This window comes from Paroedura picta, chromosome 4, assembly GCF_049243985.1.
Source record: "Paroedura picta isolate Pp20150507F chromosome 4, Ppicta_v3.0, whole genome shotgun sequence".
Taxonomy (NCBI): domain Eukaryota; kingdom Metazoa; phylum Chordata; class Lepidosauria; order Squamata; family Gekkonidae; genus Paroedura; species Paroedura picta.
Window position 1 is genome coordinate 109,341,506 of NC_135372.1, and position 14,377 is coordinate 109,355,882.

General features: G+C 44.0%; 1 protein-coding gene across 4 annotated transcripts in view; it reads right to left on the reverse strand.

Annotated features, from left to right (window-relative positions):
- Positions 1 to 13,929, reverse strand: part of SYT6 (synaptotagmin 6) — a 163,254-nt gene extending 149,325 nt beyond the window's left edge. For 2 of the 4 annotated variants that reach the window (XM_077334960.1, XM_077334957.1), the window contains exons 1-2: positions 13,851 to 13,929; positions 13,309 to 13,496 (exon numbers count right to left, since the gene is read on the reverse strand). In XM_077334960.1, coding sequence (XP_077191075.1) covers positions 13,309 to 13,456 — 148 coding nt within the window. In that variant the 5' untranslated portion in view covers positions 13,457 to 13,496; positions 13,851 to 13,929. Of the gene's footprint in view, positions 1 to 13,308; positions 13,624 to 13,736; positions 13,753 to 13,850 lie in introns of those variants that run through there. The other 2 variants (XM_077334958.1, XM_077334959.1) reach the window with 2 other exon arrangements.
- Positions 13,930 to 14,377: the final 448 nt, after the last annotated feature.

Genomic DNA, 14,377 nt, shown 5'->3' on the forward strand with positions numbered 1-14,377 from the left:
GCAAATTGTGCTCATGCACTGCCCATATTCAGATCAGGACCATGAGGAAAAGGGGAGAGGTTTAACCCTTCAATGCCCAGTAGATTCTGCTATTCAAAACCAGACATGATGTGCTGGTGATGATATTAGCATTTTAAGGGGGAAACAGTAGGTCCTTACTAAGTTAAACCCTTTCATGCCCTTAAAATGAGAAACTTGGTCCCATTTAACAAAATCCCCTTTTGGCTCCTTGCATGACCCTGACTGGGGTTGTGTATCTGTGTCAATTGCCTTTTACATTATAAGTAGAGATATGTGATCTTCATCTCCTCTGCTTGTGCCCTAAAACTTTCTAACAATTTCCATATGACACTAAAGAGCCATGCCACACCTTAACATTGATCCACTGATCTGTGTATGATTACACCCTACCAAGGATAATTGAATCATTTCTGTAATTTAATTAGGATGAAGTCCACGAGCTAGATACCGGCGAGTAATTTGGGATCACATTGTATTAAGTAACGTGTGAAATACATTTTAACATCAATCAAGGAGTTAATCCTCCTTGGCTGTATACTTGCAGAGGTGTTTATATCAATAATGTTCTTCCATTAAGTCCCTTATTTTGTTAAATAAAGGGCTTAATTATCTATTTAGAGAAAAGTAGCTACAGCTTGGTGCAGTAGAATCCATTCAAAAATGCTGCAACTAACATAAGGTGGAACGGGAAAATAAGACAAGATTTGCAATGTCACTTTTCAGGGTTTTATATGCTCAGAAATTTAATGATGAAAGCCTGATTTTTTAATAACAAAAGAGTAAGGATCTTGCATTTAGCCCAGGACCATAGAAAATATTTCAATCTATATATGCTCCCACAAACAACTTTTCAGTGTGTTTTTGTGTGTTGGTTCAGTTCCTCATAATAAAAAGCCTTTCCAGTTTAACATCTGACTGGTTCATTTTGAGGGCCATTTCGCACGGCTTCAAAGTAGCAGAATGGTTGCCATTTGGAAACGCTACTAATTTGCCATAACCCACAACGTCGTAGACAATCTGCAACAATCCTGAAACCAATCAGCAAAAAGCGCTTCGTTGTGGCGCTTTCAGGGGAATCCAGAAAAGTGGATTCACCCTCCGGATAGCGATACACTCCTGCAACCAATCTGCAACAGTAGCGCTAAAGACCTGTGCGTTACCATTGTTGCTGGTTCTTCAAAGTCCCTCCCCCTGGCTCTCTCCTCCAAACTTCCGGCGAAGCGATCGCCATTTTTTTTTCTCCGAGTGAGCGGGGATAAACGCACCGGCGAGCCTCTTTCTGTTTAGAGGCTTCCCTGGCTACAGTCCTTCACCTTTAGTCACTAAGCACAAACCACTGAAAAGCCCGTTTGCTGAAATAAAGTCCCTTTATTTTTTACAAATAAATTCAGCCGAAAATCGGGCCCGTGAGAGGGGGGGGGGATTTTTTTTTTATCACTCGAGGCAGCGTGCAAACGATCATACAATCAAACGACAGCTCACATTAGGCAGCTGGATGGGTCTCTCCGTAGCAACGAATCTACCTAGATTCGTTGCTATGGGTCGTTTTTTTTTTAAAAAAACCTTTCTTAAAGGGAAAGGGGCTGTTTGGGAGCATGCTAACGGCTGCCCATTGGCTGCTTGACGGCCAGGGGCGGGACGAGCTTGGCAATAGCGCTTCCTTTCTAGCGATTTCTGCCGAGACCGGAAGCCTGTGGGAAACGCTAAAAAACGCAACTGATTCCACTACAAAGGCAGGTATGCATAACGACGAATTCCACTATTTTAAATGGCGATTTTTCATTCCGCAAACAATTTGCAACAAAGATCCCTGTGCGAAAAGGCGAAAAGTTTCTCTAGGGGAACAATCTCTGTAAACATTGGTGGAGATCCCAAGTTGATTTATTTCCTTTAGGCCAATCTCCCCCAATAAATTAGGAAACTTATTTGGGTAACATAAGTCATCCCAGTGTGTTAGAACACACCAGTTCAAAAGTATAGCACGCTACTTCCAAGTCACCTTGAATTTGGTACACTGCTCATTTGCAAAGAAGTGCCAATTCAGCACTTAATGCATCTGATGAGGCTTGTAAATTCCTAAAACAGATAGATCAATACATTCAGAAACTAAAAACACTTTTTGATTTATTCCTTTCTTAATAGATTTGCTCCACATATATCAAACTGCAGGAGAGAAATGGCTCAATACCCATTGTTATTAGAGACACAGTCAATCTTATCTCCCCAACAACAGGTAGCCCATTAGACACAGACCTGCCAGCTGCTGCGGCTCTGTTACAGCACCAACCCCCCCTTTTTTTTTTTTAATTACAGGCTGGAGTTTATCATCTTTGCTGTATATTTTACAGCAGCGAGACCCAATTCACTTTACACACCAAGTTGCTCCTCTCTCCGTTTCCAGGTTCTGAGTGGCAATGACAAATGGCTATGCGCAGAGTTAAACAAGCAGAACAACAAACTACATATGTAGCAAATACTAAGCAGCACACCAACAGGAAACCAGAGGAACATGCAAGAATGAACTGCTGAAGAAGGCCCCAAGTAAGAGTCCTACAAAGTTTGGCTAAAATACCAGGCAGTCTCAGATTTTAATGGAATAAACTGACAAAAATAGAAGCTCATGGCCTCAGAAAGACAGAGGCCTGGAGAGGGGGAGCAGCCAGTGGCTCAAGCACTTTCTTGGGTTCTCAGTAGTTGGGATCTGTCTTCCCCCATAAATGGCTATCTAGGCACTAGGATCTTCTCTGAAGTTCCTTCCCATCATGCTTTGACCTTCAAAATTACAGAACTTCTACTGACAATAGAAGGGACCTCTTCAACAGCAGCGCTGTGAATATGGAATACCCAGCAGAAGAAAGTTCTTCTTGCCTATTATTCCATGTGGTTTGCTGAGTGGGGAGCCCTTCCATCTTTTTGTTAAGTCTTTAAAGTTTAATATTTCTCTACTCAGTAATATTACTGAATGAATGATTGATTTATAATGCTGCAATGTTTTGTTTTGTTTCTTTAAAATCAATATAGCTGCTTTTGGTCCTTTTAATCTGCTGATTTTTATCAATCTTTTTATTCATTGTTCATTATATTGCATTATATTGATTTACTGTCTATTGTGAGGCATGCTGTATAGTATTGAACAGTGGGCTAAATACTGTTGCTAAATCCATCGCTGAATTCAATGGGTGTGGAGGCCGCTCTCACTTTAGTTCCCCTGTCGGTAAAATAGGAGGAAGTCATAGTAGCAAGTCATGTTACATCTGGGATGAAGAAGGAATAACAGAACTATGACGCAATTCTCACAGTTAAACATATTGTTGAGACAGCACAGCTACTAGGATTTTAATGCCATGTTAAAGCATTTCTATTCTCCAGATGTTTAAAAATATTGGTGGTTTTGGTACTCGGTTGAGCTTATCCAGTTTTGCACATGTTTTTCTTTGAACTGTGCCACATTATTTTACTTGTTGCATACCAGCTTTGACAGCTAATATGTTTTAATAAGCAAATATATTATTCACCACTGGCTGAAGAAGAAATCACCCTCTTATTAACCAGTGCTTGCTCTTGAAAAGCGAAAGCTGCAATTTTTTTCAAAAACCATACCTTATATCATATGATAGCATATTTGCGTTAGGGGAAAACTACCAAAGGTAGGTTGAAACCATCACAAATGCATAAGCCACATTTTCCTCCCCTGCATGCACAAGAAGTCATCTGCTAGCCCAGCCCAATCATTCATATCCAGTTGCATCATTGATCATGTACGTCTGATAAAAGACCACTAGAACACAGCTCTCATTCATCTTTCTGGCAGACTGTTATCAGAGGCATCTTGCAGTTGCTGCAGAGAGCAGCTTGGGTGTGGCAAGTCCACATAAAAATCCCACTCCAAATGCTCAGTCTCCCTGATAAACTGGCAGTGTTTGAGTGTGTTGCATTTTGCTCAGAAGTTCTTGCTTTTTCTTTCTTTTTTTGGATTTTGTGTCAATAAACTGCAGACGGAGTTCTCATTTTGTCTGCATTGCACCAGAATTTCCCCCCTTTCTTCTCCACCCCATCAGAAATAATTCAAGCCCATCCCCTTTTGCAAATCACTAGTGCCATTAAGAAATTTAAGCCTGTCAACTTAATGCTACCCTGGCCTGCACAACCCAGACTAGCATCCCTTCTCTGCCTTCTTGACATCATCATCATCATCATCATCATCATCATCATCATCATTATTATTATATTTATATCCCGCCTCCCCCCGAAGGCTCAAGGCAGCTTACATAACCCCATCCCCTGAAATCCATACGATAACAATAAAATTAGAATAGTTAGTAACCAATTGGTCACAGTAGCAACAATGATGGTATAATCTTACTCGTCTAGTCTCTGCATCCTCAACCACAGGGGGTTGACACTCTCTACCGCCAGTTCGTGAGGGGGGGGGGCTGATCTTCCTTACCACCCGGCCTCATCCATAAGCCTGGTGGAAGAGCTCCGTCTTACAGGCCCTGCGGAATGCTGGTAATTCCCGCAGGGCCCTCAGCTCTTCCGGGAGCTCATTCCACCAGGTTGGGGCCAGGACCGAGAAGGCCCTGGCCCTGGTTGAGGCCAGGCGGGCTTCCTTGGGGCCGGAAACGACCAATAGATTAGCCCCTGCAGAGCGTAAAGCCCTACATCATGGGAGGGTGGGCCAGGCCAGGCTCCCTCCACCATGGAGACCCTGGAGCTTTCAATACCTGCTTTGCCATCCCCAGGGCCACAAGAAGCCCTCCACCTCCTCTGCAAAAGTTTCTGGTTTTTCCCAGCCTCCACGCTGCCACTGGGAGTGGGTAAGGCTGGCCACCACCTCTTCCCACCCCTGGGGGTGAGGAAGGTTGGTTGCCTCTTCTACAGAGGCCATGCCACCGTTGCCTGGTTCCCCATCCCCACCAGGGGCTGGGAACTGGGCTGCCTCCTCTGAAGAGCTATGCCCTGCCTTCTCAGCCCTCCCCCCCCCCAGTGGGTAAGAGATGGAAACAGTTGCTGGGGCCACCACAGATGAGGTGTCTGCCCTCCCCATCCTCTGGTAATGGTGAGAGATGCCCTGCACATCTCATCTCATCTGCCTCCATGGCCTCCACCTCACTCTCTCCCATGGTAAGAGCTGGGGAGGGAGAAGTGCCAGCCTCGAGCCCACTTTTAATGCGAGATTTGCAGCTAGTACAGCCATATAAAGTGTCTTGCCTGGATCAGCTATATTCAAGTCCCATGGCACTTTGCCTGGATCACTGTTCTCAATTTCTTAAATTTGTATAGGTTTTGAGTTTGTTCATCTCCTCTCATCCCCCTAGGACCTTGTCTGGGTCAAACCCTTTAAACCGTCCATTCAGCCACAGCATCAGCCTGCTCTTTTCATAAACATAACAGTATTAAGTAAGATCATTCTTTTTTGGTCATTATTTTGCTATTAAGGAGGATTTTATTTTATAGAGAACTATGGCTGTGGTCTTGTATTTTTTTTAATTAATTAATTTTAAATTTTAATTATCCTTCCCCCCCCCAAGAGATTCAAAGCAGTTTACAGAAAAACACTGAAATATAGCTTCACAACTTAACAGTGAATGTAAACAAACAGTACAATACAATAAAGAAAACAAACATATCCTAGGCAGGTGCTGATCCAATAGGCTGCCTAATGCAGGCCCATGCAGAGACCCATGGGCTAGCAGCCCAGAACCCTTTGGCTATTGTTCCTCAGTTTGTACTCAACAATGCATACCACTAGCCATGCCCAGGCTTCAACTAGAGGAGAATGGTACTCAGCCCAGATATTTATCAGTTGCTGCTTCCACAAAAGCAGGATTCCCTCCCCCCCTTTCTCCCTTACTAGAGGGAGGATTTACCTGCATAATGCTATTTGTAAGCCACATTCAGCCACCACAGTCCATGGGAAAGGCAGCATAAAACTATTTAAATAAATTAGTTGATGAATTAGGGAGCATTCAATGATAATGTCATGCACTTTGTGTGTTGGTAGTGGGTTAACCTGTGGGATCTGTGCTCAAACTCCTGTTCAACCATGAAGCTCAAGTGATGACCCTAGGACAGTCATTCTCTCTCAGATGACCTACTTCGCAAGTTAGATAGAGTGGAGAAAAGACCCATGTATACTGTCTGAACTCTTCAGAGGAGGAATAGGATATAGTAGTTAGGCCAGCCCTTTTCATTCTTTTGCCCATGGAGGAAACCCTGAAATTATTTTTCAGACTTTGAGGAGCCCCAGAAGTGATATCAACTAGCCACCCCACCCCCCACCCCGGAATCAACATGTCACTAGAAGTGACATCACCACTCTCATTAACAGGTAGGCTCGAGGAGGACTGAGGGGAAGAGAAAGGAAGCGGTTTAAGGTGGAAGTAGGTATGTAAGCTCCATTCCCTCCCAAGCCAGAAACCACAAGAGTACTCACTCATGTTCACAGGAGGGAAGGAAGTGGCCAGTTCCCTAACTTGTGGCCAAGTCAATTAAGGCAGGAGGGGAAAGGCCATGAACCCCTCTGGAACTTCCATGGACCCCCAGGTCCACTGACCCCCTAGTTGAGAAACCCTGGGCTTGACACATGCTGTCTTTTGGTGCTGGAATTCTCAAAATGCCTGTAATGCACACTGATTAAAAACAAGTCTTCCACTGGAGATAGGACTAGGTTATCCCAGGATAAGTAATAAGCATTAGTCAATGGGGGAGGGGGTTACGACAACTTTTAATTCCTAGATTTTCCCTTCCTTTCACCAAGATGTATATTTAGCTGTTAATATGCAGATGTGCATCACTGACAAATAAAAGAAGTGAACCAGCTAGAAAATAGACACAGCTGGATATGCAATTAACTTTTCTGCCAGGAGAAATCAACCAAAGGCAATAGGTAAGGAAAGCAGTCGCAATGGCAGTGTGGAGTTAATATTTGCACATCACACATCAATGCTGCACCTAACTTGCATGGGCTTTTTTAAATATACTCTTTCTTTATAACAACAATCCTTTCTCTGAAGAGGCCAAATTTTCCAATGACCATCTACTACTCTCTTGAAAACTGAATTTCATTTTGACATGACTGCTCTAGATTTTCCCCTGACCTAGATAACCCAAGCTAGCCTGATCTCATCAGATCTTGAAGTTAAACAAGGTTGGTCCTGGTTAGTACTTGGATGGAGACCACCAAGGAAGTCCAGGTTGCTACACAGAGGCAACCAATGGCAAACCACCTCTGGACATCTCTTGCTTTGCAAACCCTGTAAGATGGCCATAAATTGGCTGTGACTTGATGGCACTTTCTACCCCCCCACGCTTGGCTGGCTCTTCTTTGCACTACAAGTATAATAGTCTCCGTGGCTGGGTAATAAATACCATTCAAAATTCTAAAAAATATTATGTAGGGAGTAACATTCTTACATTGGAAATATCATGTTATGTGGATCACATGAGCCAAAATTCCAAGAGTGCAGTCCTGAGCAGAGTTATACCATTCAGAATCTATGGGTTTCAAAGGGTTCAGCATTACATAGCAAGTCAGGGAACATCCAAACTCCCTTTGATTACACAATTGGACCTTTAAGTCATGTGATTCTACCACCACATCTTATACACCAGCTTCACACAAATGCAGATTTAAATTTGAGAGCTGCCCCCACCCATCCAGAGCAAAAATAGGTAATGTTTACCATTGGCAAAACCAAACAGGAACAACAGGTGGGTTGGGGAGGTCAAGAAGAGTTGTTTTTTATACCACTTTTCTCTACCAGAAGGAGTCTCAAAGCAGCTTACATTTGCCTTCCCTTTCCTCTCTCCACAAGAGACACCCTCTGAGGTAGGTGAGGCTGAGAGAGCCCTGATATTACTGCTTGGTCAGAACAGCCTTTTCAGTGCTGTGGCAAGCCCAAGATCACCCAGCTGGCTACATGTCGGGGAGGAGTGGGGAATCAAACTCAGCTCGCCAGATTAGAGGTCCACGCTACTAACTACTACACCAAGCTGGCTCTTGTTAGTTTTAGCAGGAATGTTTGCCCCCTTTTCAAAAAGATAGGGCTTGTCCCTTGCAAATAAAGCAATTAAAAGTTCTCATATCTCCAGCAGAAAAGTTTCAGACAAGTTCCTTGCAGATCCAAAACAGTCCATGCTTTGAAACTGGTCTCACTCTAAATCACTTCACTTTCTGTTTCCTCTCCTGCAGATGGCATGAGTGACACAGAGTATGAAGTCATCACTGATCTCATGCAAGTGGTTCTGTGTGACATGTCACCCAAAGGAAATATGCTGCATGCAAGCTTAGATAACACAGGAAAGCACTAGGGCATGGTGGAGGGAAACCTGTTATCATCCTACAAAACTGCCAGGAAACTATTGGTTGGTTGCATTCCACTCGTTATGTTAATGTTCTCCTTCTACCCTGCTGGCTCATTCATATAGTCAGGTATCCTGATGCTACCAGTATTAAACCTATAAAAATCTTTGTGTCGGGGCTGATTATCAGGGACCGAGATCTCCAGCTTTATGATACACTAGTGCAGGGGTAGTCAAACTGTCGCCCTCCAGATGTCCATGGACTACAATTTCCATGAGCCCCTGCCAGCAAATGCTGGCAGGGGCTCATGGGAATTGTAGTCCATGGACATCTGGAGGGCCACAGTTTGACTTCCCCTGCACTAGTGCATTTTGCCCCTACAAACTGGTCCAAAATACAATGGCCAGGCTATTGTTGGGGGCTGAATACAGGTATTTTGTCCTGACAGATGCCTCTCTTGAAAGATCTGTACTGGCTACTTGTCTGTTTCTACATACTATTTAAGGAGGAGGAGGAGGGGAGGAGGAGGTGGAAGAGGAGGAGGGTTGGTTCAAATATGCCGCTTTTCCCTACCCGAAGGAGGCTCAAAGCAGCTTACAGTCGCCTTCCCTTTCCTCTCCCCACAACAGACACCCTGTGGGGTGGGTGAGGCTGAGAGAGCCCTGATATCACTGCTTGGTCAGAACAGTTTTATCAGTGCCATGGCGAGCCCAAGGTCACCCAGCTGGCTGCATGTGGGGGAGTGCAGAATCGAACCCGGCATGCCAGTTTAGAAGTCCGCTCTCCTAACCACTACACCAAATTGGCTCTCTAATTGGTGGTGTTTATTTTTAAGGTCATAAGTGGTTTTGGGCCAGTGAAGGGCTGCATCCTCCTGGGGTGTCAAACTCGCCAGTTAAGATCTGCCTCCAGAGCCCTGCTCTCTGTCCCCACCCCTACTGGTCATCTGAAGAAATAAGGTGGACAGCAGATGTTGACAGGTTCTTTGCAATGGTGGCACCTTAACTTTGGAATGCCCTTACCCCTTGAAGTTTACCAAGTACCTCTCTTAGTGTCTTTTACTTGCCAAGCTGAAACATTTCTTTTTATTCACTCTTTTAATTTTTTCTCTCTTTTCTTTTAGTTGTTTTATTGTCAGTTTATAGCTTGGTGACAGTTTTACAGATATTTTTTAGACTGCTTAACTGTTGTTATATGCCTTTTTTTCGCCCTAGGCTTTTAAAATATTGACAATTTGTGCTGTTGTTCTTGTGATTTTATGGTATTGCTTTTATCTATGGACTGCCTGGAGCAGGTCTCTGAAGAGGTGGTGTATGCTGTGAATAAATAAATGTACTTTTGTGCAAAAGGCAGAAAGGTTTCATAACTATATAAATTATGCACCAACATTTGTGATGTGCTGAACCATAAGATACAGATTATATATTCTTAAAAAATAGTAGCTGATTTTCCATCTCCTAACGACAAGAGCTGATTTTTGTACCCCACTTGCTTGCAATCACCTTCCCTTCCTCTCCCCACAACAGGCATTTTGTAAGGTTAGTGGGACAGAGAATTCTGAGAGAACTGTGACTAGCCCAAGGTCACCCAGCTGGTTGCATGTGGAGGAACTGGGAATCAAACCTAATTGTCCAGATTAGAGGCCATCACTGCTAACTACTACACTGAACTGGCCCTCAAGGACCTGACCGTATACACAATACTATGACACAGGAATTCTTATGGATCAAGAGCGCAAACCCGACTTTTCATGACATCACTAACTATCTTTATATGACAAATTTTGAATCCATCTTTAAGACCAACAAAGATTTATTCAAGGCATGAGCTTTCATGTACATGCATGCCTTTAATAACTTTCTTGGTCTTAAAGGTGCCATTGGACTCAAATTTTGTTGTGCTACTTCAGGCCAACATGTCTATCCACTTGAAGCTATCCTTATGAGTTAATTGGTGGCATATTACATAGTTTTTGAGCTCATGCAGAACAACCCAGGTGTCAATGTGCATTTGGCAGTTCGCATGGGGCAGACGATGTCTCAATTATTCACAAGCTACAAGTGCTCCAATAGGTAGTTTCACACTGGTGAAAGCACCTCTTCTATTTGTTCTTAGTCAATGGGAGAAATGGATTCCAGCTCTCTAAGGGAGCCTTTCTCAACCTTTTTTACTGTTGAGAAACCCCTGAAACATTCTTCAGGCTTTGAAAAACCCCAGAAGTGGTGTCAGCAAGCCACACCTTCCTGCCACATCCAAAGAAGTCACATGTCACTAGAAGTGACATCACCCAGACATTCCCCCTGAATGTGACATCACATCCAGCAAGGATCTGTTTGACCAGAATCTCTTCTCTTCCCACCCCCTCCAGGCCCATCATTGGCAATTTTTGGAGTGGTAAGCAGGTTGACATGACCATATATGGTCATATCACTGATATTTTTTAACTTAAAAATATATTAAAGATTAATTAACTCCTATCCAACTGGAGAAACCCTCCCAGGGCCATCAGGAAACCCCATGGTTTCACAAAACCCTGATTGAGAAAGCCTGCTCTAAGGAATGTGCAATATGATCTTTCCCTTTGGAGGGTATAGACAACTCTCTTATTTGCAAGAGTATCAGAGACAGAAGTTTCAGGTCATGAGCCATGTTGGTCTTCACCAGTATAAACTGCAAGATTCAAATCCAGTAGCACCTTAAATACTAACAAGATTTCCAGCTTTTGACAGTCAAAGCTCCCTCCAGAATGGAGAGAAGATATGCTCAGTGGAGAAATCCTTGTTCCTTGGGAATGCACGGAACCTTGGTTCTATCAGAATTCCAGATTCTGTACCACATAACCCACACTCTCCATAAAAATGTCAAACTTCTGGCAATCAAGTTCCATAGTATAATCCCAGTTTAACCAGGGCAGTCCTTACTGCAGATGCACACTTCTCATGTGGTTGTGTGAACTGCCTGAGATGTACAAGGCAGCACGTTCTGGACAACTCTTCCCAGGACCTGTCCTTCACAAAATTCCCTTTACCCTGTTTCCACTATCTGCAACTGTTTTCACTGCAGACCTGGCATTTCTCCAGTCTAATCAGGCTCCATCTGCACACCTCTAACTACCAGGTTCTGGATCATTCCAGCTCCTTCAGAGCCATTTGCAATACTTTGGAGTCAAGCAAGGCTTGAGAGGTTGGCTGAATTCTAGTGAGCAGCAAATAACACATGGAGCTTTTGTCAGGTAGCTTGTCTAAATCAGGGCATTGTTTGTAGTCTGCTGGGAACAGTGGTCATTTAGCTGCTCTCAGGCAAAAGAACATCTACCTCAGGAATAAGCCTCAGCAATCAGGGTACCCCTGCTGAAATCACAGCATCCATCCCAATTGGCAGCAGTTCATTAGAGATATAGAGCAATCAATGAGAATATGGGTTCCAGTAAGCAATCTTAAGTATAATGTTGGTGAATGTTCCACTTTTTGCCCAGGAAACATTCATGTATTTCTTTTCCCATGCACCACAGCACATCCAGCTGTTTCATAAACCAGGTTTAACCCTGCAATCTTTTCTGAATGCAAAGTTTGTGTTTGCTATGAGTTCATGTGCACCTAAAAACAAAATGCTAGTGAATGTCTACATTCCAGAATGTTTACAGTGAGGGAAACTCACAATCTGGGACCTGGGGGAAAAGGTCTCAAATTGAAACTGGACAAGCATCCAGGCTATGACAGTTGCAAACACTCTCTCACCCTCCCTTTGGAAATTAATCTGCTATGAGATTACAGGGATTCAGTTTCCATCCAAACCTGGAAATGATTTGTTGACACATAAGGAAAGTCAGCGTAAACCAGAAAGTCACACAAAACAATTCCCACCCATGAAGACAAACATATTGCTTTTTCAAGGAACATCTGTTCAAAGACTGTTGATTTTTGAGTAGATCTTTGAACAACCAAGAAAATTAAGATTAAGCAACTATGCATTAGACTTGTAGCTTTCCAAGGGTACAGTGAAGAATGCACTGTGACAGCACTAGGCATGAATTCCCTGCACAGACGCACTCCCTTGTCCTGCAGAGTGCATGGCTATTTGCAAAGTGGCCAAGAAAACATTTGATTAAGAACATAATGACAAACATATAGGATCCAACAACATTCTATTTCAAGCATTGGCCATCCAAAGCTTACAAGAAGGACATGAAGAAAACAACCCTCTTTTGTTTGTTCCCTGAGGACTAAAGCCCAGATACACAGAGGTTCCATAGCCAATATATAAATATTCTCTTTAATTTCCATTTTAAGTACATCTATTAAACAGGGTTTGGGAAAGGGAACAATGACTCCCCACTAATATCAGAGCAGTCTGGCTTTTTGTTAAAAGAGGCATGGTGCTTTTAGGGTGGTCAAGCCCATCCCTTGTCCCAGAGCTATAAATTCTGATAATAACCATCTGTTAGCCACACCACCACATCACATTCACTTCTTCTAGAGGAATGCAGCCCAGACAGTGAGTAAAATATACTTTGCCCTGTTCACACCAAACACAAACCGTTTATCTTTAAAATATGCAGAACAGATCTTGACTTCTCTGAGCACCTTCATTACAATTAACGCATTCCCTTCCTGTTCTTAGTGTGAATGTGTTTCTACTCCCCTCCTCCCATTGATTGCTGTTTTATTTAGAGCAGGCAACGTGCAGCTTGCCATTTCAGTGCCAGGAAGCACATATTCGTCTTTCTGAACCCTGCATCACACTATGCGCTCCCTTTCCAGTTCTAGTCTTGCAGTTTTCCTTGCAGAACTTCACTGCTTTCAACAGGTTTCCTGTGTGCCAGGACTCCCCTGACAGCACAAGTCTGCAAGAGTCCCAATGAGATGGAGACAACTGCCTGGCACAAGTTGGCAAGCAGGGCATTTGCACAACCTCCTTCCCCTTGAGCATCATGTGATAGTAGGAAAGGAAAGTCCTTCCCTGTAGAACAGGGGGCACTGTACCTGGCTCAGGGACACTGAGGTCTGGAGAAAAGAGGAGGAACTCCTTGCAGGTGTCCAAGTCCAGCCTGGGCAGGCTCTTCTTACGGCAGAGGTCGGTGACAATCCGAGCTGCTGTCTGACACTGGTTGTCCACTTTAGCAGCACTCATTTCCCAAAGTACATCTCCCTTTGCCGCCTACCTGGGCTGACTAGGAAAGACCAAAAAGGGGGAGGAAAGGATCACAGCAATAGTGTCACACACCCCAGGACTCCACTAGTGCATTCACGTCATCTTGCTGCCTCTCTGCCCAAGAACCTGCCCCCCCCCTCTGGGATGGATTCAGGGCTTGGCAACCTCTGGTCACTTCCCCCAAAACACAGCTTGCTGAAAAACCAGCCAGTGCCTTCTGATTGTCTTGTTGCTTCCGATACTAGAGAGCGGTACTTACTGCCAAGGCGTGTTCTGCACAAAGATCCTCCTCCCCAATTCAGTTTTATGCCCTCCTTGCATAGTTGCAAAGCTTCATTTCAGAGAATTTTTTTTAACCCCTTTATTGCTCTACCTTCTTTTCCAGGTGGCAGAAGAAGCATTTCCAGTTTACACGTACAAAGCCCAGGAGCCAGTGCACACAGGGGGGAAAAGAGCATTACAATCTTCCTTACAGCGCAGAACAGCTTGTCACAGCACAGAGCTGAAGCTGAGCAACACGATTGGCTCCTGCACACGCTGTTTCCAGCACAAGGGAGGGAACAGGTTTTATTTATTGGCTCATCCCAGCCCTAACATACTAAACTGCAGATTGCTAATAGGGTGCCAGACCTGGTTTGTGTTTGGTAATTAGATCATTGTTTTAATTTACTGTACCACGTCAGGGTGCCCACAGTCAGTTCAGGCAGCCGATCTTCGCATGGATGTCGTGCCAATTCTCAGGCAGGAGCAATGAACACATAAGGGGCAATTAAAACGATACTCAATGGAAAGAAGCTCTGATGTGGAAGAGGAGAGAGAAGCGAAGCTATGAGAGGGAAGGACTGCCCGCCAGCAACAGAGGGTCAGCCAAGCGACTTGTAGTAGCAGCCCTGTTCTCAT